The sequence below is a fragment of the Epargyreus clarus genome, unplaced genomic scaffold (assembly GCF_041222505.1).
Source record: "Epargyreus clarus isolate Ecla_fem2 unplaced genomic scaffold, WU_Ecla_fem_2.2 ptg000003l, whole genome shotgun sequence".
Lineage (NCBI taxonomy): Eukaryota > Metazoa > Arthropoda > Insecta > Lepidoptera > Hesperiidae > Epargyreus > Epargyreus clarus.
Window position 1 is genome coordinate 614,510 of NW_027332211.1, and position 23,107 is coordinate 637,616.

At 35.3% G+C, this 23,107-nt stretch overlaps 1 protein-coding gene across 1 annotated transcript; it reads left to right on the top strand.

Annotated features, from left to right (window-relative positions):
* The first annotated feature begins 1,216 nt into the window (after positions 1–1,216).
* On the top strand, positions 1,217–22,966 carry Syn2 (Syntrophin-like 2). Its single transcript, XM_073082419.1, has 13 exons — positions 1,217–1,684; positions 5,052–5,198; positions 5,640–5,799; positions 12,865–12,990; positions 13,570–13,685; positions 14,368–14,491; positions 15,075–15,145; positions 15,287–15,403; positions 15,777–15,935; positions 16,819–17,067; positions 18,330–18,442; positions 19,005–19,095; positions 19,422–22,966. The coding sequence occupies exons 1-13, from the start codon at positions 1,649–1,651 to the stop codon at positions 19,533–19,535; spliced, it is 1,623 nt and encodes a 540-aa protein (XP_072938520.1). The 5' UTR covers positions 1,217–1,648; the 3' UTR covers positions 19,536–22,966.
* Positions 22,967–23,107: the final 141 nt, after the last annotated feature.

Consider the following 23,107-nt stretch of genomic DNA (forward strand, 5'->3'; position numbering starts at 1 on the left):
TATTGATCGAGAAATGTGTGAGAAGAAAATTACCACAACGTTTTCGCCCAGTAATCTCCAAAATAATTAACACTATAAATTTGTTCAGCATAGTATATCATTGCATTAACGAGATTAATTATGAGTTGATAATAGTGAGGATAAATTATGACATTAATAATGAAAGCCCTTAATAATTATGTAGGTATTAGTAACTCTATTATGTAAAGGTTATTTACAATAGTATTACCGTATAATCCAGTGGCAAATAATGAGCTTTGATAAGTACGTATATAAATAGATTATTCATCTTTGCGAGCGATATATACGAAGATTTCAACTGCTTAATTTTTTGTATGGTACGTAGGTAATAGTAATTATAACGATAGCAAATAAACATACATACATAATATATAATAATAACTGAGATCGACTATTTGATGTGCCCTTCGAACCTGTATAATAATAAATATGCTGATTAATATTTGGTAGCGATTACTCGAAAATACTAACCTTAATTGTGATATCAACGGCGATATTTGCTTGCATACATAGATCTATGCATGCATATGATAATATGATCCATTTCAAAAATATTAATAGAACAACTTACTTAAGTAGGATACTTAGTATTGTAAAAAAATGATCAGCAACCCATTACTGTCACACTGCTGGGCATGGGTCTCCTCTCATAATGAGAAGGATTAGGCCATAGTCCACCGCACTGGCCAAGTGCGTATTGGTAGACTTCACATACTTTTGAGATTTTTTTTTTTTATAAATCTCTCAGGTATGGAGGTTTCCTCACGATGTTTTCCTTTACCGTTTAGCAAGTGATAATTAATTTATAATACGCACATAACTTTGAAAAATAAGAGGGGCCTGGGATTTGAACCTCGGAGCCCTCGTACGAGAGGCCGAGTTTCTTAGCCACTAGGCTATCACTGCTAGGCTTATAGAAAATACGTACCTAATATTTACCCAAGCTACTGTATTTTTAACTATTATTTTAGTATTTTTAACGTATGATTAAAATTATTTTATATGCTTATTTTAGCAAATTTAATTCTTATATATAAAAGGTGTAGGTATACTTTATTTTCTAAAAATTATTACTATTTAACACGAATTAATGTATACTATATTCGTGTCGAAATCGAGTTGAATCGGTAAAATATCCAACATGAAATCTCTACTGGACTTACACGAACATCAGACATCACTAGTAACTCCCATTCTCATTCGCAGGGAAGACGTTTCTCGTCATAGAAATTCTAATATAACCATTTATTTTACCAGATATTACAGTGATAATGTGAGTTGTGGCGGCTAGAATATTTTATGCAGTATTATGGTTGTGGTTTCGTCTACTATTGAATGCAAAAGTTGTGAAAAAGTACAATTTACGTATTGTTTTGGTTCCATTCACGTCTATTGATTTATTGTAAGCCACTGACCTCCTTGTCGTATTTGTAATGTTACACTCGTAAATAATTAACAATTACGCTGAAAATCTGCGCGAACAATCACGGGATGTGTTACTGACGTACCTACATTATGAGAGTTATAATGTAATGAGAAATTTTGGTTGTGCTCTCGAGATGTTATGATTAGTGCGTTATTTAAATAGTTGATAACTTTTACTTCGTTATGGTGTGTATTTTTCACTATGATGACACCTATTGAGGAGAAGCGAGATGAAAAGGTAACTATTTATGCCTAATTTGTTTTCTGTAAAGCCCTATTTAATTCATATTTCATATTCAGTGATGTTCACTCAAACAAGAAGTTGATTTTCTACTTACACATTGGCTTTAAAAAATCAGTTTTAAGTTAAGAAACCTTATCTGAAGTATTCTTGTAAATAGCAAAGTGACCAACCTAAACAACCCTGTCTTAATATATTTAACCACCGTAAGAATGATTTGAAATAACTACTTTTGAAGCAAAGACTGCCGTGCCAACATGTCTTTAAAATAAATAACAATTGTGTGTGTCATTGAACTGTAGCTAAAGAATTTAGATAAAATTATAATAGTCCAAATTCAAATAATATAGTAGTCACAAGTTTTTTGAATTTAAATTTGTTTTTTTTGTGAATAAAAATAATTTAACTGAAACTAACATCTATATAAGTAACTAATAACAATACTATCCTGTTACTCATTAATTTAATTTGTTGATAAATTAATAACTAAAATTAAACTTAACATTAAAGAAACTATCAACATCACAAAACTTTCACAATTATTATAATTTTATCATTTAAAATTAAATTATTACTTCATTGTAGGCTGAATAGCCGACCCACACTTCTATTGTTGATTAGTAATCTTATAGCTTTAATTTTAAATTTACAGAAACTTACGTTACATACAATACAAACAACTATTTTTGAATTAAAGTTTATGTCCACTCCAATATTGAAATTCTGCAAAGATTTCAAAATAAAATGCTAAGAATGATAACCAACGCTCCATGGTACGTCACAAACGAACAACTACATCACAACCTTCAAGTCAGCACAGTAAGGCAAGAAATAGTACGACATACTAAAAACTACCAGAAGAGAATAATAAACCACCCAAACCCCTTGGCAAAGACCCTCATGAAAGAAACTCACACAATTCATAGGCTGAAACGAAGAATGCCCCAAGACATACTTAAATGAAAATGAAATTATAGATTGTAAAGTAGGATGTGACACAGGTCACATACCGAGCATGCCATCCTTAAACACCTACCAACCTACTACTCATTGTCCAAAGTGACAGATCGTAGTATTAAAAAAAAATAATAAAAAAAAAAGTTTATGTAATTCACTGGATTCTATACTAGGTTTCCACATTATCAAATTTGGGTTCAATACCAGGCGATGTAAACTTCTGAATGGTGGCTTATATTTCTGTTTGTGTGTGTATCCATGTGACCCACGATACCATTAATTGTACTAGGAGTTACAAATGTACGACATTATTTATTTTAAAATATCTTGAGATAAGAATCAATCTAGTATTTACAGCATGAAGTATGGGACAGAAAAATCACACACCTATGTATGACAAATCTTTTTCGATGACTTATTTTCTGGGAGACAAAACTCGTCTATGCCATATTTTAGGGGATGGGCATAGGATCTTCTTCTTTGTCAACCTAACTACTTAGAGAAGCAGTTCAATTCATGGCCTGCAACTTCATTTACTTTTAGAAGATTATTCACACCTGATCTGTCAATATTCAGTAAATTTGTAGAATTTGTATTCATACAAAGTTTAACAAATCACTATGATAAGACTATTCATGTACACGTGTGAAAGATCTTTTTAATGTTTATGTGTAGTGGCTTCACTTTACATTTCCATATGTTTTGTAGATGTGCATCCTAGCAGTATGTGTGCAATATCTGCAAATTTGTGCTGCCATAGGTTTTAACACTAAATTACTTATATCAAGTATTGTCAGGAATGATATCATTATCATATTGTTATCCCTGAGGAGTAAGTTATCTCTTTTAATATAAAGTACTGTGAATGGTTTCAAGAGAGTCAGACCATTATGAGATCTACTATCCTTCATGCTGCAATATCCGAAATGTATCAGGTTACTATTTTTGAAGCCGCTAGTTCCATTTTTATACCTTGACTTAATGTTATCTAACATTGAAGTGTCATTAGACTTATCAAGAGTCTTATCATACTGAGCACGTATTTTGGAGTGAAATGGAAGTGTAAACATGTCTAAATTAGTAACGAGATGAGTAGAAAGCAGCTTCTGTATACTTTCATTATAATGAAGTGACGATAATTAACATGATAAAAATGTCAAATCAATTGTAATTCTAATGAAATTTGGATACTAACTAGACTAAAATTAATGAGAATAAAAACAACAATACCAGGTAATTCAAATCAAATCAATTTTTTTTATTCAAAATAGGTTCTTTACAGATCACTTTTTGAATGTCAAAGCAACTACCACCACTTCACAAGGTGTTTCGTTATGAAGAAGAAGAATTATTTTGTGAAAACTCAAATCCTACTTTAGTTATGTGGAACCGCAATAATTTTCTAGCTTGGAATTTAAGGAACACTGTTTATACTATCATAGGTATAATATTGCTTTGTAACCGCAACATTTGTAAAATTCATAAGAATAACATAAAAATAATAAATGAAGTGGAGATAAGTATTAATTACTATACAGTAATGTGTCTCTATTTCAACAGTGACAATATTTGTCATTGGTAAAAATTTGGGGCAAATTGGAGGAAGACTCAAAAACACTTATAATATAGAAGACTATAGAGATGTTACTTCATAAAACAGAAAATAATTATCTATGCTTATCTGATTGAAATGCATTTATAGAGCTTCACACTGATGTTTTACTATCCTATCAAACATTTCCACATACAGGCTTATTTAGTATAGAATTTCCAACTTAATCAGCCCATAGTATGCGGTAAGCCTAAGTCTATAGGGGTGAAATGTGTCAACAATCACTCTATACTGCATCCAGCTATACAATACAAAGTCGTTGCTCCGTTAAGCCTGTTATGCATGCGTGGCATAGAGTGGATTTCCACATTATGCCTAGAAAATGTTTGACCTGATATTCAATCCCTTCCACCAGCAATGCTCCAGTCCGACGTTATCCAGTCATGTGTTGCGATTTGTTCACTTTACGTAGAGTTGTGTGATTTTCTAAGATTTCTAGTGTTCATGTTTTATATATTCGAAAGTAGCTCTTATCGTATTGTGGGAATGGGGAAGGTAGAGCGTATGTGTAAACAATATTTTATAAAGAAAGCTTTCCATATTACGATATGCATAGAAAAGATAATATGCGTATGTAGGACGCTGTCGCAAACAGTGTTGATCAATGATTGGTTGGTTTGGAATAAACAAAATCTTTTAAATTTTATTCCAGTGTATGGTATACTGGTATAATAACTATCTTGGTCATAATTGTACCTGTTTACCCTTTCAAACGGCCCAACTTCAAACTTTTTTATAGTGTTTGCTTCAAATTCGGTAAAGTTCAAAGTAGTAACGTCGACATCTCGTCCCCAGATCCGCACAGGCATGGTGCAGGTGTCGGACGGCAAGTCGCGGCCGCGGCCCGCGCGGCTCGTGCTCACGATGGACGCGGTGACGGTGCAGCGCGAGGCGCCCGTGCCAGCGCACCCGCCCCGAGACCGCTCCGTGCCACATGCTAGGGTAAGTATTTTTTGGACTTAGCTCTTAGGCCGTTTCGAGCAGAAAGGCGAGAATGAAACTTAAATACACAGGACACGAGCTTTTCTAAAGATACCATATAATTTCTATAGTTCATGGTTCCAAAGTTACAATCATTTATACACACTTACTAATTAATATGGCATTAAATTTCAAGATCTTCCCCTTTTTTGTACATACTTGTAAGACATTTTCATTTGGTGTGTCCTGCTGTAGTCTGATGTTTCTAATATTCCGTTTTGTTCATACGTGACCTTACAATACGCCTTCGCCAGGCAGTAAATCGTATTATTTCGTATAGCGTATATTTGTATTCAAGGCGCCATATAAATATAATGAGATATTACTTTTATCCCGTCCCCATAAGGAAAATTACCAACATATTTCGTTTTTGTTACATTCTTACAAGAAAATTTGTTTCAGGAACGCATGGTCCAAGTGACCCGGCAGAAAGTCGGTGGTCTTGGCCTTAGCATCAAAGGTGGCTCGGAACACAAGTTGCCAATCCTCATATCAAAAATTTACAAGGACCAAGCCGCAGACCAGACGGGACAGCTTTTCGTTGGGGATGCTGTTATTAAAGGTAAAATTAATACCTTTTTGATTCCATAGCAATTTGGCTTAAAGCTGCAAATGTACAGATAGACCAGTGCCGAAGCCTTTAAAAATGGTAAAAAATGAAAAAAAATCACAATAGAATAAAACCCATTGGAAAAGGAGGGGAATATGATCAAAATGAAAGGAAAAATAAATTACGGTCGATCCGAGTTCGGGAAGTGGGAGGGGGTGAGTTTTTAAGGGTAAAAATGATTTATCTTGATTTCCGGCTAATCTACAAGTCCTATGCGAAGAAGTTAAATGGCAAAGTTGTAGGTAATAAAAAGATCTACAACTTTTGTATTTGCAATTTTTTCACATAACCTCAAAATTTGGGTGAAAAATTCAAAAAAACAAGTTTTTGGTTTTTTATTTATATCTTTTTCAAAAAAATTTTTTTTTATACGAAATTTGGTGAAAACTTACCTTTTTATGTCCCAAATACACTGTAATTTATTTGATTAAAAATATTTATTTTTTCGCCTTATTTTCACTTAATATCAAAAAAACACCCTAATTTTCAATCGAAAATTCTGACGTCAAAATATCAGCTTTTTTCAAAAAGTTTGGGGGCTTTTTGTTCGTTGAAATATCTACTTTCTGATGGTGTAAAAAAAATATACATTACTATAGGAAATGTTCTCAGAAAATGCAAAAAATTGAAAAAAACCCAATTGTATTTATTGTCGATTCTCTTCTTGCTAGACTCCACTAAACGATTCAAAGCTGATTTTTTTATTTCATACACTTGCTTGTCATCTGACTTATTGCAGATTATACAAACAGATCCATCCATACTGATAATCTGAAAAGACAAAATTAAATTAATAATGCCTTCAAAGTTTTATCATGAGTATAACTAAATTTGTTTGTATAAAATAAACGAAATTACTATTTTTTTATTCTTGTACTAAAGTATCATAAGTTTTCACCAAATTTCGTAAAAAAAAAAAATTTTTGAATAAGATATAAATAAAAAACCAAAAACTTGGTTTTTTGAATTTTTCACCCAAATTTTGAGGTTATGTGAAAAAATTGCAAATACAAAAGTTGTAGATCTTTTTATTACCTACAACTTTGCCATTGAACTTTTTCGCATAGGACGTGTAGTTTAGCCGGAAATCAAGATAAACCATTTTTTACCCTTAAAACTCATCCCCTCCCACTTCCCGAACTCGGATCGACCGTAATTTATTTTTCCTTTCATTTTGATCATATTTCCCTCCTTTTCCAATGGGTTTCATTCTATTGTAATTTTATTTGGTTTCAAAAATTATCGACCCTGGTCTAAGAACTTTTACTCAAAGAGAAAGTGAAGACAAGCGAAATTATTTCTTCTTTAAGCTGAATGAACTAATTATAAATAAGCCTATTACACAGTGTTTTTTGTTTTAAAATTTATAAGGGACAGTACCGAATTTCGTGTTTGAAAACCAATTAGGTGGTGTTAGGTTTATCTGATACAGTCTTTATCAAAATAAACTATTCATCGATCCGTTTTATTGTGATAAAATTTGCCAACAGACACTGCTATTCTTCTCATTTATAAAATGAGCAAATTTGACGTTTTTCTTTTATCCTTTCGACAAAGAGTGGCGAAGGTATTACACCGTTGTATCGCAGGCTGCACTACTTTGTGCCGTGTTATCTGGGAAATAGGTCCCCGTATTTTCATCGGCATAAAAGCTCTCGGCGTCGCCGGCACAGAAATGTCCATTTCCAGCCATTGTCAACGTTACTCCTGCAACAATTTTCAATGTTGTATTGCGGGAGTGATGTTCAGTCGGTCCTTTGTGATTTGTCTTATTATTTCACGCTCTAGATCTAGACATTATATCCGTTTGCTTCAAGATAATTCGTGAACTTTAACTTCTTTCTTCTTGTCAGAAATTCGAATGTCCAGAAACTCTGCTAGACAACGTATATTCATAATACATTGAAAGATAGAACTAGAAATCGCAGTCGTATAAACAAATGCATTTATATTGTCTGAACATAGTACACTGTTCCACTTTTATCTGCGGAGAGGCACTACCGTCACAGACCTGTCTTTTCCATTTGTAGTTTGTACATTGTAACTCCTGAAGTGATTTCCATTGGAGTTGCTTTATTTGTTTAGTAGTTCGTTCTTCATTTTGTTTTCGCCATACATTTTATGCTATATTTATTGTTCTGGAAATTAGGTACTAATTAAGTTATTCCTCAATGAAATTCAGCTAATATAGTACATTTCCCTCAAAGCAAAAACGAAAGACAACGATCTATTTTTCGATCCGTGTCCTGATCGACTTTACTAAATTGAAAATATACGGAACTGTTATTATCATTTTGGCCCATTCGCGTTTTTGCTCGAATCCTACATTTTCATCGCTGTAAAAGCGAAGTGCATCGTTGTTACTCTTGTACTGATTTCCCAAAGTTGCATCGCAGAAGCGGCGTTGTATTTAGTTGTTTGCGATGAAACGAAACAACTCCTAGTTAAGAGTTCGTCTTCAGACAAGTTATAATAGTATTGTACTAACTTCTACTTTTAATTAATTGGCTTGTGCTTCCACTAGTAATTGAATGTTCGCTTCTCGTAGCTATTCTATGTAATTTATTGATTTTTTATAAACTATAGCATGTTTTATTGGATTGGTTTGCCTTTCGACCTAAATTGGATCGAGTATGCGCTTGTATTGGAATTAATGAAAGTTATAAATAATTACACACTTATTCCAATTCTTATTTACAATTACATTCTTGTGTTAAACTTTTATGAATTTCTTAGTCATTATGAACTGCAATGTTCCGGTTTTGATCCCTGGACAGGCAACTAATCTAAATATTGAATTTTGATTTCGATCGAGACTCGATGTTTTACTTCAATGTCGAAAGAAGTCAAAGCGAAGTTTCATATAGTTACATTCTGCCGTCTAAGGACTATGACCGCGCGGGCACGCGCCGGATGTCGTCGACGGCACGTGTCTGCAACATGCGAGTAGTCCCTAAGAATGTGAATAGAGCGCATTTATTGAAATCCTTGGAAATTATTTGTGTATTCCCAGAACATCTGCTACTGTGAGTTATCCGTAGTGTTGTGCTTGTCACGTTCTGCTCGTGTTTCTTATTTTGGGATAGATTTAAGCGTGACTGGACGTATTGATTCCATTGTTTTGCTTTACTGGATTGTCAATCTCTGTATTCGAAATATTAAGATATATTCACTCGCTCCTCGTGGTTAAGACAAGTTGGTTCAGTTGTTGCAGTCTTATAGCGTAATGCGAGTTTGTTAAATTTTCCTCACCGATAAAGACTGCTGCCAAATTGGAGTTGTGCTCATTTTGCCAAATTATCATAAATGTGCGAATGTTTAATAGTTGAAGTATTTTTAATCATAAATATTGATGTGTACGGCGTCAATTTGGAGCGAAGCCAGTTCGATACCGATTCGTGCAAACTCTGAATGGGGAAGTTTATAAGGCCGTAAAGTTATAGATTCCGTTGTGGATTGGATTCGTGTTACATATGTAACTATTGTTCTTCCTCTAGCAATTGTCGTATCATTAGTAACTATCATTCTTTTAAGATATAATCTTTCGCTCTTTGAGGTATAAACTTCCCCTAATCCTAGAATATTTTGTTTTATATCAAAGATATGTGAGTATCAGAAATTAATTATGATTTGCTTAAACGGTGACAGAGAACATTACGAGCAAAACTACATACTTGTGAGATCTTTTAAAACAACTTTTAAAACGTGAGTCAAATCTAACAATTCACACTTGGCTAGTGCAGTAGTCTATAATAGGCTTAAACCAATCTCACTTTGGAAGGATACCCGTGCACACAGCAGTGGCACTGTAATGGTTGTTCATGATGACGATATTCTAGGCCGACACTACACGACCATGAGATGTAAAATTTGTCGCCTGCAATTTGCAAAAATTTGCAAAATAACTTCCAAGCAAGAGGATTATATTATTTTTATGTTTTTTTCAATATTTGGCGTCAATTTCCAATTTTGGACCGAAGCCAGTTCGATGCCGTCTCCTGCGAGTATTGAATGAGAAAAGTTCAAAATTCCATAAATTTATACGGCTGGACTGAATGGGATTTCGAGGATTGTTACTCGTGAAATTGTTTGGCATCACTTTCGGTAACTTGCAGCCTGCTCAATAGGTGTTTAACAAATTATTTGTGTATATATTTGAACACTTTTTTATTTGTCATAATCTAAATTTGTATGATTTTAAATGTAGAATTTTCGAAGTTAGTCTATGGCGGCACTATCCCTGTTTTTGTTTTATAGCAGCAGAGAAACACTGATGTATTCGCGTTCTATTTTAGTCCTTAGGAGTAACAACGCATCGGTAGTTATATTAACCTTAAATACTCCTTATCTATGTATTTGGGGAAGTTATAGATACATAAGCGCGGTCCTTAACTTCAGGTGGACTGCAAGGAGTTGAAAAATAAAGCATAATATAATAATATGTATATCTTTTCATTCACTAATATTGGTTTATTGTTGTTACTGTTACTTTATGCAAGAGAGATAAATAGAAAAAAATTAGAGCGAATTGCTCTCATTGTCTAAAAATGAAATTAACTTGATAATCTAATTAGAACGTTTTTCGTTTTTATAGTCGAATAGCGTTTCCATCATTTGGCCTATTTAAGATCCAATATTCATTCCCGATAAATGTCATCTAGACCGATATAAAGAGGAACATTATAAAGAAAATTTTAATTATACCTGAGTCCCCAGGGGCATCAATGCGATTGCCACTAGCAACGACCGACTACCGACAATAACGAGTATCTACGGTTGGAATTTCCTTAGTTTTCTCTCTTTTTGCAAGAGGAAGTATTTTATTGCACTGAAAAAGTCACGTTCAAGCTTAATTGAGTCCAATTAGAATGAAGTTGGTCTAAATTAGGTTTTCCTGGTTCTATTTTAAAAGAATGTTTAAGGTTTATCGTTACTACCACAAAGTTGAAGAACTGTTTATTCAGCATGTTACTGCTAAAATTGTTGCAGAATATTTGATTTCCTTTCTTACAAATATGACACAAACGATAAAAATAATATTTGAATTTGAAAACATCATTTCTTACACAATAAACTGCGAATTTTTCAATAAAACTCCGCAAGAAATGTTTATAATGTGAAGTGGAATGCATCATAATTACAGCGTTCCTTTCTATATAGGCCACGTTGAGTGATGAATGCTCTTGCATATGTTCCAACAATGATCATCTACGATATTATTCGTGTATTGTTGAAACTTACAACTGTTCGCGTATGCTTTTTGAAGCGCTACGGAACATACTGTTGTGGAAACTATAAAGAACTATAACTTTTGACTTTAGGATTACGATTTTGATAAAGCTTTGCATATTTTCGGTGTAGTTTATAGGGCGTTAGGTTAATTGGAGTTTTGAGTGTTCGCCAGGTCATCATAAATGGTAGGAAGTAATTTAATAGGGTTAAGGACATAAATGAAAATGAGAAGTCGTGGGTAGGTACATCAAATGAATGTGAATCATCATTAAATTATGTAGATATTTTTCCTCAAGCTATGCTAAGCCTTTTTAAATCTCTCTTAGCTCCTGTACTCTTAACAAATGATGATTATTTTCTATGATTACGAGACGCCAAGTACAGTTTTCCATTACGAAACTTAGGACTTGAAAAATAGGAATCCAAGTAAATTAAACCTACTAGAATGGAAAAATGTCGTAGTGCCAGCTATTCTTGTTTTAACTTTTAACTCCAGTTATTTGTTTTGCTTGCATTGTTTATTTTACGAAATGATAGGTGAGTGTTACGAGTTTCAAGAATTAAGTGGTAGCGGCAGCACACTTGACGTTTATTGCCTCTCGCCCGTTCCTCGTAAAAAGAACAAAGGTTCATTACGGACTAATTTAAAAATGTCACGCGAATACTGAAAAGTTGCGTGATATACGTGTGCCGGGAATAGATTAGGCTCACGATCTGCGATCGTTTATTTACATTGAGAAATTCTTTAAATTCTTAGTACAAGCACTTTGGTGAGATGGTACCTATTATTGACTAATATATAGATCTAAAACATTAAGAAATGTCGGGTACGTTTAGCCGTTGGCTGGGAACCTGCATTTGACTAACTTTTATATGCGCTTCCGTGCTCAGTACTTACAACATGTTAAGCCGTCAGTCCGGTGTTAAGTCGGTAGTAGTAGGTTAAATTGGCAAGATAAAGAAGGTTCTGGGACATTAAATATATAAATAATGTAGGTATGTATTAAGAATTATAGACTTAGACTTTTGTATACTTACATATCTTATATGTTTATATCTTTTTGTAAGTTCTATAACTTACAAAAAGATAGGAAATAAAGCGGTATCTCATTGGAATAAAATTCAATTCATAGCTACAATGTTTGTGTTTGCAAAAATGAAAAATCCAATTGCACTTTATGCCACTTCGCATTGAACAAGTTTCTCGACCTTGAACTGAGCTTCTGTGCCTACTTTCGTTAAATTTAGATGTGTAATTAACGTCACGATAATTTAAGGTTATAACCATGTATTACCCACGTAATATGTGCAAACTTAAAATATTCTGAACGTTAGGACGTAATATATTATTAAGGTCAACTTTATGATTACGAATTTAACTTTAAAGCGCTTGAAGGTCTGGCGTGGCGTCGAAATTTGGCTAAAATACGTTTATGTAACAGCAATCCGTATTTGGTTTGTTGAATATATGGCCATTAGTGAAAATATAGCGTGTAAAATTTTATTTCAAGTATTCAATTGGTCTTCTTTCTGTAACTTGACTTCATGTTATATTCATAGTGATTTTTTGTATCATACATATTTAATATCTCTGATGTCGAAATTGAGCTCGGTTTGAGTAACAGCATTTACTTTTATTTTTTGGATTACGGGAACATTTCTATGATAATAGCGTTATTGCCGCTGATAATCCTGTCAATGAATTGTATTAAATCTACTGTTATGTTAAATCTTTATACATAATTGTAGGCTAATATAAATGAATGTATTGTTTGCACTTTGCAGTGAACGGGGAATACATAACCGCATGCAAGCACGACGACGCGGTGAACATCCTGCGGAACGCCGGCGACATCGTCGTGCTGACAGTCAAGCACTACCGGGCCGCGACGCCCTTCCTGCAGAAGAACAGTAAGTACTACTTTACCCACGGCTGACCCTTGTTATGGCGACCTGACTAGCGCTACTATTTAGCATTTAGATGAAAGGCTCGATGCCTAAAGGCATAATATTGTTCTTTAGTGTCTCTCTATAACTTAATAGATGTCCTTTGAGACGAAATACAGAAAGAAAAGATATGAAAGGTACCTATTACATAAAACTAAGTACTACAACTACAACTTACTACAAATAAAAATACTTATTTTATTTGTATTATTTTCCTTGCTCCATTTAACACACCACTTTATCGTGATGGTGTACCCACCGTTTAGTTAATAAATTATATATTGCAACCCGCCAATCAGATTAAATTAGTCGTACTTCGGCAACGACGATAGACGGACGTATCGCGAGCGCATGAATTACAAATAAATAGTTATCTTAAGTTCTAACCTGTGTTGTCGAATCATAAGACAATACGTGGTAGTAGAAATCTGCGTAGGCTTTATGAATTTATGAGTAACTTACAGATGAATGCTTAATTATTAACAAATAATATTATAGTACGCTTATTGATACATAAAAAGTTAATCAATACTTTATGATTAGCTGATGGTGCCTCAGATACGGATAGCAGTACGGGAGATGAGCATCCGTCTCTCCATAACAAGGTCGATGCTAATTGCAACTCGGAAAGATCCGCAGAAACGAATGGCGGTTGGCAGGTAAATTGATATTTTATGATGCAAATAAACATGTTTATAGTTTTTTAATTGTTACTTGTATTGTTTTATTTTTATTTGTTATACATTTATTTATATAGGATTAGGAATTCTCTTGAGCGTTTCAATAAGGACCTTCACACTTAGCTCGTTGCGTGTTAAGCTATTAAGACTTGTATGCGATTGGGATGCTTTGAGTGAAAAAGGGGTATGAAATAGGAACAGGAATCGGCGATAGCACAGGAAAAATATATCAGTCAATTAATCAGTCGATCTTTTTTATAATATAGAAGTAGCAGACGAGCTTACAGTCCACCTGATAGTAAGTAGTTACTGCGGCCCATGGACATCTGTTATCAACCCCAGATAGGATTAGATATACCTACCTGACATCGGCCATAGATGCGCCGCTACCCTTGAGGACTAAGCTGGAAAGCCTCGGAAAAGTATGTCTCCCTTACCACACCCTTCAAACCAGAACACAGTTTAGCGATGCTGTTATGAGGTAGAAATAGGTGTGGCGGTGGTGCCGCCGGAGTCGAACCACATATGGTTCTACCACCTTCCAGGATCTACTGTTAAAATTGTATTGGCACTCGACAGCATCGCTCATAGTGCTCGAAGCATAGCTTACTTATTCGTGCCGAGCTACGTGCGAATGTATTAACGTGTCGTGCGTGGGCAGAGCGCGTGGGGCGACGACGAGAGCCGGCCGGGCAGCGCGGCGGGCTCGGCGCGCGGCTCGCGCCCGCCCTCCGTCGCCTCGGACCGCGCGCCCGACGGCAAGGAGTGGATCGACGTCGTCTCCGGTAACACGATTGTTTTGCTTTATTACAACCATAGTAAAGATTCTCACTCCTAACGAGAAAATGTAACCAGTTTTGACGATTGAAATTGTCACTGTCATCTATTTTCGTGTTTGAAAAATATTAAATAAAATGTTGTTTTTAGATCATTTACGAATGAAACGATATTTCTCCGCACTTTTTCTTCGATTTTGTGTCTTAACTGCGCATGTCGGCATTGTTCCGCGTAAATTACACCATGACAGCCATTAAATGGCTGACAGAATTAAGCATGAACTTTAAATGAATGGCTTCCTTCAATTACAAGACAGTGAGATATCTATACTTATCTATGATTACAGCTTAGTTGATTTTTTTTAACAAATCTTTCTCATAAAACTTACAGGCGGATTACCCATTCATGTTAAAAATATATCCACCTTCATATTGTAATGTAATTACAGCTTTACTTATAAACCGATCCCAGTAATAATTGCCATAGGAACCTAATTAACCATTATATGAAATTTTAATTTATAATCCTTAGTACCTTTAAATGTTTACAATTATTTATTAGTGTCAAAAATATTTATTATTTTATTTGCAGTTCCCCTCATGATGGGATATGTAACGCGATACGTGCTAGGAACCGATAAATTAAGACCTGGAGCGTTTGAGGTAAGTTTTGATTTTTTTATTTAAAAGGGTAAAGAGCTCATTAAATCTTTGCTCTTTGCTCTGTGTAATGAAGAGGTTAATGATATAAGCGCTATGATTTTTTTTAAAGGGCTATATTTTATAATTCTTCATTGACGCTAGGTCCGAGGAGCCCGCCCTCACATGACGACGGGCGTGATTCATGCCGAAGATCCTGCAGCGTTATCGCACTGGCTCAAAAGTATATCTGACAACATCGTCGGCTTGACGAATTTACAAGTAAGTCAGTGTAGAATATAAGTTCTACTACCAAAGTTATAAATAAGCTCACGCTAGTACGTAACGCAAGTACACGTAAGCTTAAACGTGCACAATCGTATATACTAGCAAGAACAGAGTATACAAGTAGAAACTCACACACGTCCACAAATTTAAGATCCCTCTGGTAGTAACCTAAAACAACCTTTACTAATACCAACTTATACTTTTATGATTTTATACTCGTATTATCGTGAGTTGAGATATTTAATATTTCTTTTGCGGATAATTCGCCGCGACTACGATCTATGCAACAGGGTACAAATATCTGCAGGAACACACTAACGCAACTATGAACGCGACTCGTTTCTATACCTGAATGCTCCGTGTGCAGATGAAGCTGCTGAACCGGCAGCTGGCGGGCGGCGAGCGCATCGAGCACATGGGCTGGGTGCACGAGGGCGAGGCGTGCGGCGCGGCGCCGTGGCAGACCTACCGCGCCAAGTTCCTCGTGCTCAAGGGCACCGACGTCATGCTCTTCGACGTGCCGCCCGTGAGTAGTTTTTGTTTACTGTGTTCGCTATACACAACGAAATACACGTCGGCCCTCATACTATTATCTCTGAAAAAGTCTTAAGCGTACTTTTGTAAATGAATCAGGTTGCTTGGCAACTATTATTTTTTTTAACAAATTTGAGCACAGCACATGCTGTTTTACAGATTACAGAGTTAAATGTTAATTTTAAGAGTTAAATGAATAATAAAACAGAAAATGTCAGGAAAATTATTATCCAGATCAATCCAGATTATAATATAAAAGTCGAATTTTCTATACTGTTATAATTAGTATTTTTATACATATCTGCTATATAATTATGTTATAAACATTGCCACCAACATTGAAGTGTTTTATTTCTATTGATTTTTTTTAAGTCAATAAATGGAATATGGAATTTTGTAATACATTCGATATTAATATAGACACAAAGATAGGAAAGGAACTTCGTTCTTGTTGGAACGAAATTCCTTTCCAATCTTTGTGTATAAAGGGGCTAGACGGAAAAAATTAAGACCAGAAGTTGTAACGACACTTTTTGTTATAGTTGTAAGCCGTGGGGCGTGTGCGTATTTCTCTGTCTGTCTCTCTGTCTCTCTCATAGAAAGCAAACTAGTTATTTTTGTTTCGGCCTTCTATTTCGCATTGAACAACAGTGTTGCGATGATTAGTTTTGTTGAGTGTATACAGGTTTTTTGTAGGTAATTAAAAAAATATTATTATAACTTAACATAAATAAAATTTTATTACAATTCCTTCACTAATAATTCGAAAGGAATTTCGTTCCATCCGGGTGGGACACCTCCCATCCCTCGACACCTAATCTTTTTTTCTACATATTTTGTACAGTAGCTTATAATGAACACGTCACTGACTGCAGATGAACGTGACGGAGCTGGCGAAGTGCCCGGAGACGCTGAAGGTGTACCAGACGATGTTCCGCACGGTGAAGGAGAGCGAGACGGTGGACTGGCGGCAGCACTGCTTCCTGGTGCAGAGCAGCGGCGCGGGCCCGGCGGGCGCGGCCGGCGCCGGCCCGCGCTACTTCAGCGCCGAGACGCGCCAGGAGCTGCTGCGCGTCGAGGCCGCCTGGACCGCCAACATCGTCAACTCCGTCATCCGGCTGGGGGTGAGTTGGGATGTGTGTACTATACGAACGAGCGAACTAGACGAATGTCAAACGTGACGGCACTGTGCGCGTGCCGCGGCCAAAAATAACAGTCTTGTGAAATGTTGATTTATACCTAAATGTAAATTTCTGTCTAATAGTTTATACTTTAATGTCAGTTACGAGAACTGATGAGTACAAAAAATAATGTAAAACGTAAAGCTCGCAATATCATTGTTCGCTTTCCGCTAAGCATAGTTTTATTTTTCCCCATTTTTATGCTGTCATAGCACACGGCACAGTCAAAACTTAACGATAAATAACGTACTAAATAACAAAGAAAAATAACTGTGTACATTATTGACAAAAATAACAACATGAAATAAAAAATGTAATCCAGAAATTATTTGTGAATTGTGAGAATGAGAGTTTAGCTGCGAACAGTACTAGGATGTGATCGGGGCATGGGTTGGTACTCGAGGAAAGAGGCCGCATTCCACCCGTTCGTCTTATTAGCTTGGTCGGTTAGTCGTATAGTCCGCACCAAACTCCTAGTCCGCTGTGAAGATTTTGCGCGCAGATGTAGTTAGGGCGTCAATTCAGTCGAACACAACTACAACATATATTCCGTAGCAACAGTAAGGGCGCACTAACGCAGCTATGTACTCGTGGACGAGAGCGGACAACGGCCGGGTGCCGGGAAGTCCCGCGCTGTCTTCGTCCCGCTAATATCCACAATTTGCTGTTGCGACATGACTCCCTTCGGCGACAGTTTGGCGCGGCCTCTTCTAGTATTACTAATAAAAAGAAATTGACTTGAATGCGTATAGTACCATGCAATTCACATAAAGACACACATCAATGTAATCACTACATATTGGTTTTTAACATTTCACTTAAATTGTACACAACACTACACACACTATACTCCAGATGGTGGTAGAGCCCTTTGCGGTTCAACTCAGGCGGTACATTAACCACACCTATTTTTGCCTAATAACAACAGCGTTAGCGCTGCTGTGTTGTAGTTTAAAGGGTGTGGTACAGGAGTCATACTTTTCCGAGGTGTTACAGCTTCGTCTTCAGGGGTAATGGCGCATCTGTGACCGACTTCAGGTAAGAATATCTAATCCTATCTGAGATTCATTACAGATGTCCATGGGCGGCAGGAGCTAAGTACACTATCAGGAGTCGAACCACAAAAGGTTCTACCATCTTCGAGGGTACTTTTTATATTATCAACACTATTATTATTAAAACTAGTTCTTATATTATTATAACAGAAGAAAACGTTCACGGTGGTGCACGCGGGGCGCGCGGCGGGGCTGACGCTGGACTGGGCGGCCGGCTTCTCGCTCAGCGACGGGCCCGGCGCGCCGCCCGTCTGGGCGTATAGGTACGCTCCACGCTGTATGACTATCAAATAATCAAATCATTTTTTTTTATTCAATATAGGTTCTTTACAGGGCACTTTTTGAATTACAATACGACTCCCACCGCTTCACGAGGTCTTTCGTTATGGAGAAGAAGAAACTCCATAACACACATCTTTTAAAAAAAATGTTTTTTACAATGTCAAACTTAACCTCCTAGTACATGTGGAGCTGGAGCTACGACAGGTTACACCGTTTTATCGGTCAATAATCAATTAGTTTATAGTACGCTTTTTTACATAGCGTTTGTTTAACGACATGTTTGAACTTTTTTTCTGAGATTCAAAATGTGGTCGGGTATTTTACTGTAGTAGCGAATACAGTTACCCATGAAAGATCTAACCTTACATAATCTGTTTATGTTTTGGAATTAGGCCACCCATACATCCCGCTCCGGGCACGCGTGTCGCTTCTAACGGGCGCCTGGAAGCGTTTAAGGGTCTAAGGCTAATTATTACTGCAACATCTCCTACACATGTAGAATGTTTTGTGTTAATATAACATTTAAAAGATCATAAATTCTAGGTTTTCACAACTTCGTGGATCGAGCGATGACGGCAAGTCAAAGTTGAAACTACATTTCCAAGACACAGAGACAAAAGTTATTGAGACTAAGGTGAACTGAAATTTCTTGTATACTTTTCTTTTTTTTTAAGTTAAAATATGATAAAAGGTACTAATATGATTAACTTATAACCTCTATAGTTCGAGACCTTTGACAATAAAAATGTTCAAATAACAAACGAATAAATAATCATGATGTTCAAATAACAAACGAGCATGCAATCCGCCTCAGGGGAGACAATTATCCGTGGTGTTCCAGCTTAGTCCTCCGGAGTATCAATGCATTTGTGGCCAACCTCAGGTGGACTCCATGCTCATTTGCTACTTCCATATTATAAGGAAAAACACGTTTTAACCAAATACCATGATTTTTTCCAGGAGCTAGAGTGTCAAATACTACAGAGCCTGTTGTTCTGCATGCACGCCTTCCTCACGGCCAAGGTGGCCTCCGTCGACCCCGCCTTCCTCGCCTCCATACAGCAGTCCAACTAGAACGTTACGTGAAAACATCAGGTTTGCAACCATTTTTAAGGTGGTAGAACCCTTTGTGGTTCGACTCCGGCGGCACCACCGCCACACCTATTTCTGCCTCATAACAGCAGTGTTAAGCTGCTGTGTTCTGGTCAGAAAGGTGTGGTAAGGGAGACATGCTTTTCCGAAGCGTTCCAGCTTAGTCCAGGGGTAGCCGCGCATCTGTGGCCGACCTCAGGTAGGACTATCTAATCCTATCTGGGGTTGATTACAGATGTCCATGGGCGGCAGTAGCCACTTACCATCAGGTGGACTGCATGCTCCTCTGCTACTCCAATATTATAAAAAAAAAATGTTATAAACAAAAGGAGCTAATATCAAAATAATTCGTAAAAATGTAATTTGAACTTTAACAAGCAATTCGAAATAACGTGGTTCTCTTTTAGAATTAAAACTTAAGTTGATCAACGCATATTGTGTAAAACGTTTGTTTTAAGTAAACTGCTCAAATGCATAGAAATTTTGGTACGCAGAATATTTATTAAAATGTTATATTGCATAGCGAACTATTTTGAACCGTGAATGCAAATGAGATTTGTTTGTGATCAACTTAAGCATATAAACTATTCGTATCTATAATACAGCGAAAATAGTTTCAAACTGTTGTTTAAAGATTACCTGAATTGCTCGTATTGCAGGTATTGTTATTTGGTCGTGAACTTAATATATTTTTAATATAATTTTATGGTATAATACTCTTACGATTTTAATACAATACAGTCAAATTTGTTTTATGTTTACCGATGACAAGTCGTGTATTTGTAATCTCTAGATGTGTGAAGATTTGGAAATTATTACTCTTTAAATTTTATCGACTAAGTTAACATGTTGTAACGATGAAATATATTCTAAATTATGATTTAAGGTTCTAACTATTAAAGAGGCTACGAAGCGTGCTCCTAGGTTATTTGTTAGTGTGTGTGTGTGTTTGAAAATCTAGAGATTTGAAATATTATGACGATTGTAGAAGTATTGTTCTAGCACCTGGCCTAAGAAGTGTATTAGGAATCGAACGGAACAGCGAATATTAAGACTTAGGCTTTAATTCTCCTGTTATCTCTTCCACAGATCTATTTTTGAACCCTATCTCTATATATAAGCGTCAATTTAGCTTACAATACCGCATGTAATTTAATCTTACGGCTATATAATATGGTTGAACTTAGCGGTTACCTCGTCTTCCTTTCACTTAGATATTTCTTCTTGAATCTCGCATTTTTTTCTATTCTAACCTATATTTTAGTGTTTCTATACTGAGGAATGTTACGAAGGAATATGGAAAGACAGACTATTGTTATATATTAAGTATAAAAATCCACCACATTCAGTATTATTTTAATTAGAGACTATTTTCCCAATCAAATAGTTAATTTTATTAATGTAAGGTCCTGAAGATTTCGTATTTATTATTCATTTATTTACTTCTGAAGCGAATACTCACCCATTAATTGTATTATACGCATTTAGAGTGTATTACTCAATTTCAATTTAATCATAAAATACAATCCATTCACTCATTCACATGTACATTGCGATTTTCTGATTATAATGTAACGAATTCCTCCGAAGTCTTTATCCTCTTTTGCATGCAGTGTCTTAATATTTTAAGCAAAAATAGAACTTGAATTTAAACAAGAATCTAAACATAATATTAATATAACTTAATTGTCATAACGGGGAGCGCTCAAAGGATGTATATGACGCTTGCATTTTGTGAATGTGCCTAACACAGTATACACATTTACGTCCCACCATTAAGCAGATTTGACTCATAACAATAGGAGATTTTTTTAAAACTCCGTAATGGTATTTGTGTGCTCTCCGTTAAAATAATAGGTATTCAATTGTTAGGAAGGTTTATTTAAAATAAGACTTGAGAATTACGACGCTTATTTTAGTTTCAACATCTGCTTTCGTAGTGTTTAGTGCCTATTTTAAGATATTTTAATATAATTAGTTAGGATGAAGTTTCTAAAAGAAGATCATATAAGTTGTAATTGAAGAAAAACTATTGCTTATAAATTATTATCTGGAAGATTTTAGCATAATGGGTACATTTTAACTACAAACAATCGATAAAACAAAAGCTTAACTGTTAGCATATAAAAAAGATGTCATGTCAACCGACTAAAGCTAAAAACGTATTTTTTTGTCTTGTCATATTTGCCGCGCCCTGCTTCTTGAGGATATCTATGGTTCGATTACATCTTAAATGATCTCAATTGTAGCTAGTACAATGTTATCTATTATATTTGTTTGGCAACAAAATGGCTATGGTTTGCAATAATCAATTTCCATAATCATAATTCGAATAAAACAGTATTCATTATTTTTCCATAATATAATGACAAGAAAACAACCAAAGATTTTTGTCTACTTTTATTATATTCATAGTGTAAACGTGCTTTAGTTAATGGCGTTGTCCTACAAAGGCTGTTTTTGCCATTTGGCAAAGCAACAACATACTCGCCATATTTGTTTCTTTATCGATGATCAAATCTGCAATATCACGTTCATCAGCATCACACAGCTTTCGTGGTTATTTCTGACTATTGTATTGTTGGCATGTATCTCAACTATATCCATTATATTATGTTCGTTTAAATACGCCTAATGTATATTTCGCAGCGATGTTTTAATCTATCGATAGTAGTTCTTGTTCGGCTTACATACAGGCCTATTATGTCAACTTAGTTTGGTTGATTCGTATTTTTATGCGAGTAGGTAATGGGAGCTGTCATGTTTCTGTTAGTTTTGGAAGCGTGCTTACAAGGCCATCAGCGTTTAGTTGTATGGTAGCTTGTACATTTTAAATCGTATATCAAGTCGGTCATTAACATTGAAACCTTAAATTTGTGCGTATTAAGAATGTAAATTCTTTACGCAGTAAAACGATTAGCTCCAAACAACAAAAATTTCACACATAGTGATTTTTTTGTTGTTTGGAGAGTTATTCGTGTCGCACTGTATCGTGATTTATTACACTAGTTTGTGGAAGGGAAATTTCTTGTAAAAATACATTTTTTTAATTATTTTGAAATAAATGTTCGTAGTATCTTTTTGTCATTTATATATGTTTGCTATTTATATTGTCAGCCTGATATTAGTACGCTTCCAGAACGCTAGGTAAATATTTTTGTACGACTTTTATAAACTATTTTCCTTAAATCTAAGGTTTTAACATTTTAGATTTCAGTAAAGATTAAGTTTTGGCTTTTGCCATCACAACAAAACTCTCGCCTAAGAACCATACCGTTTCTGTCAATTTAAAAAAAAAAAAACAATTATCATAGTCAATTAGTGTTCTTCGAAACAATGTTTCAAATTTAGGCTGTCAAATAATTTTAGTATGTGCAACGTATTGTTTAAAGTACTTTAAAGTAATTTTAATACAGTGCAACCTCGATATAACAAATCGGAGGGGAACAAGAAAATATTCGTAATATCAAGTAATTCGTTGAACTGAGGTTTGTTATGTTGAGGTTAGATTGGTCTAAAATTCGTTATAAAGAGGTAAAAGAATAGTTTTATTC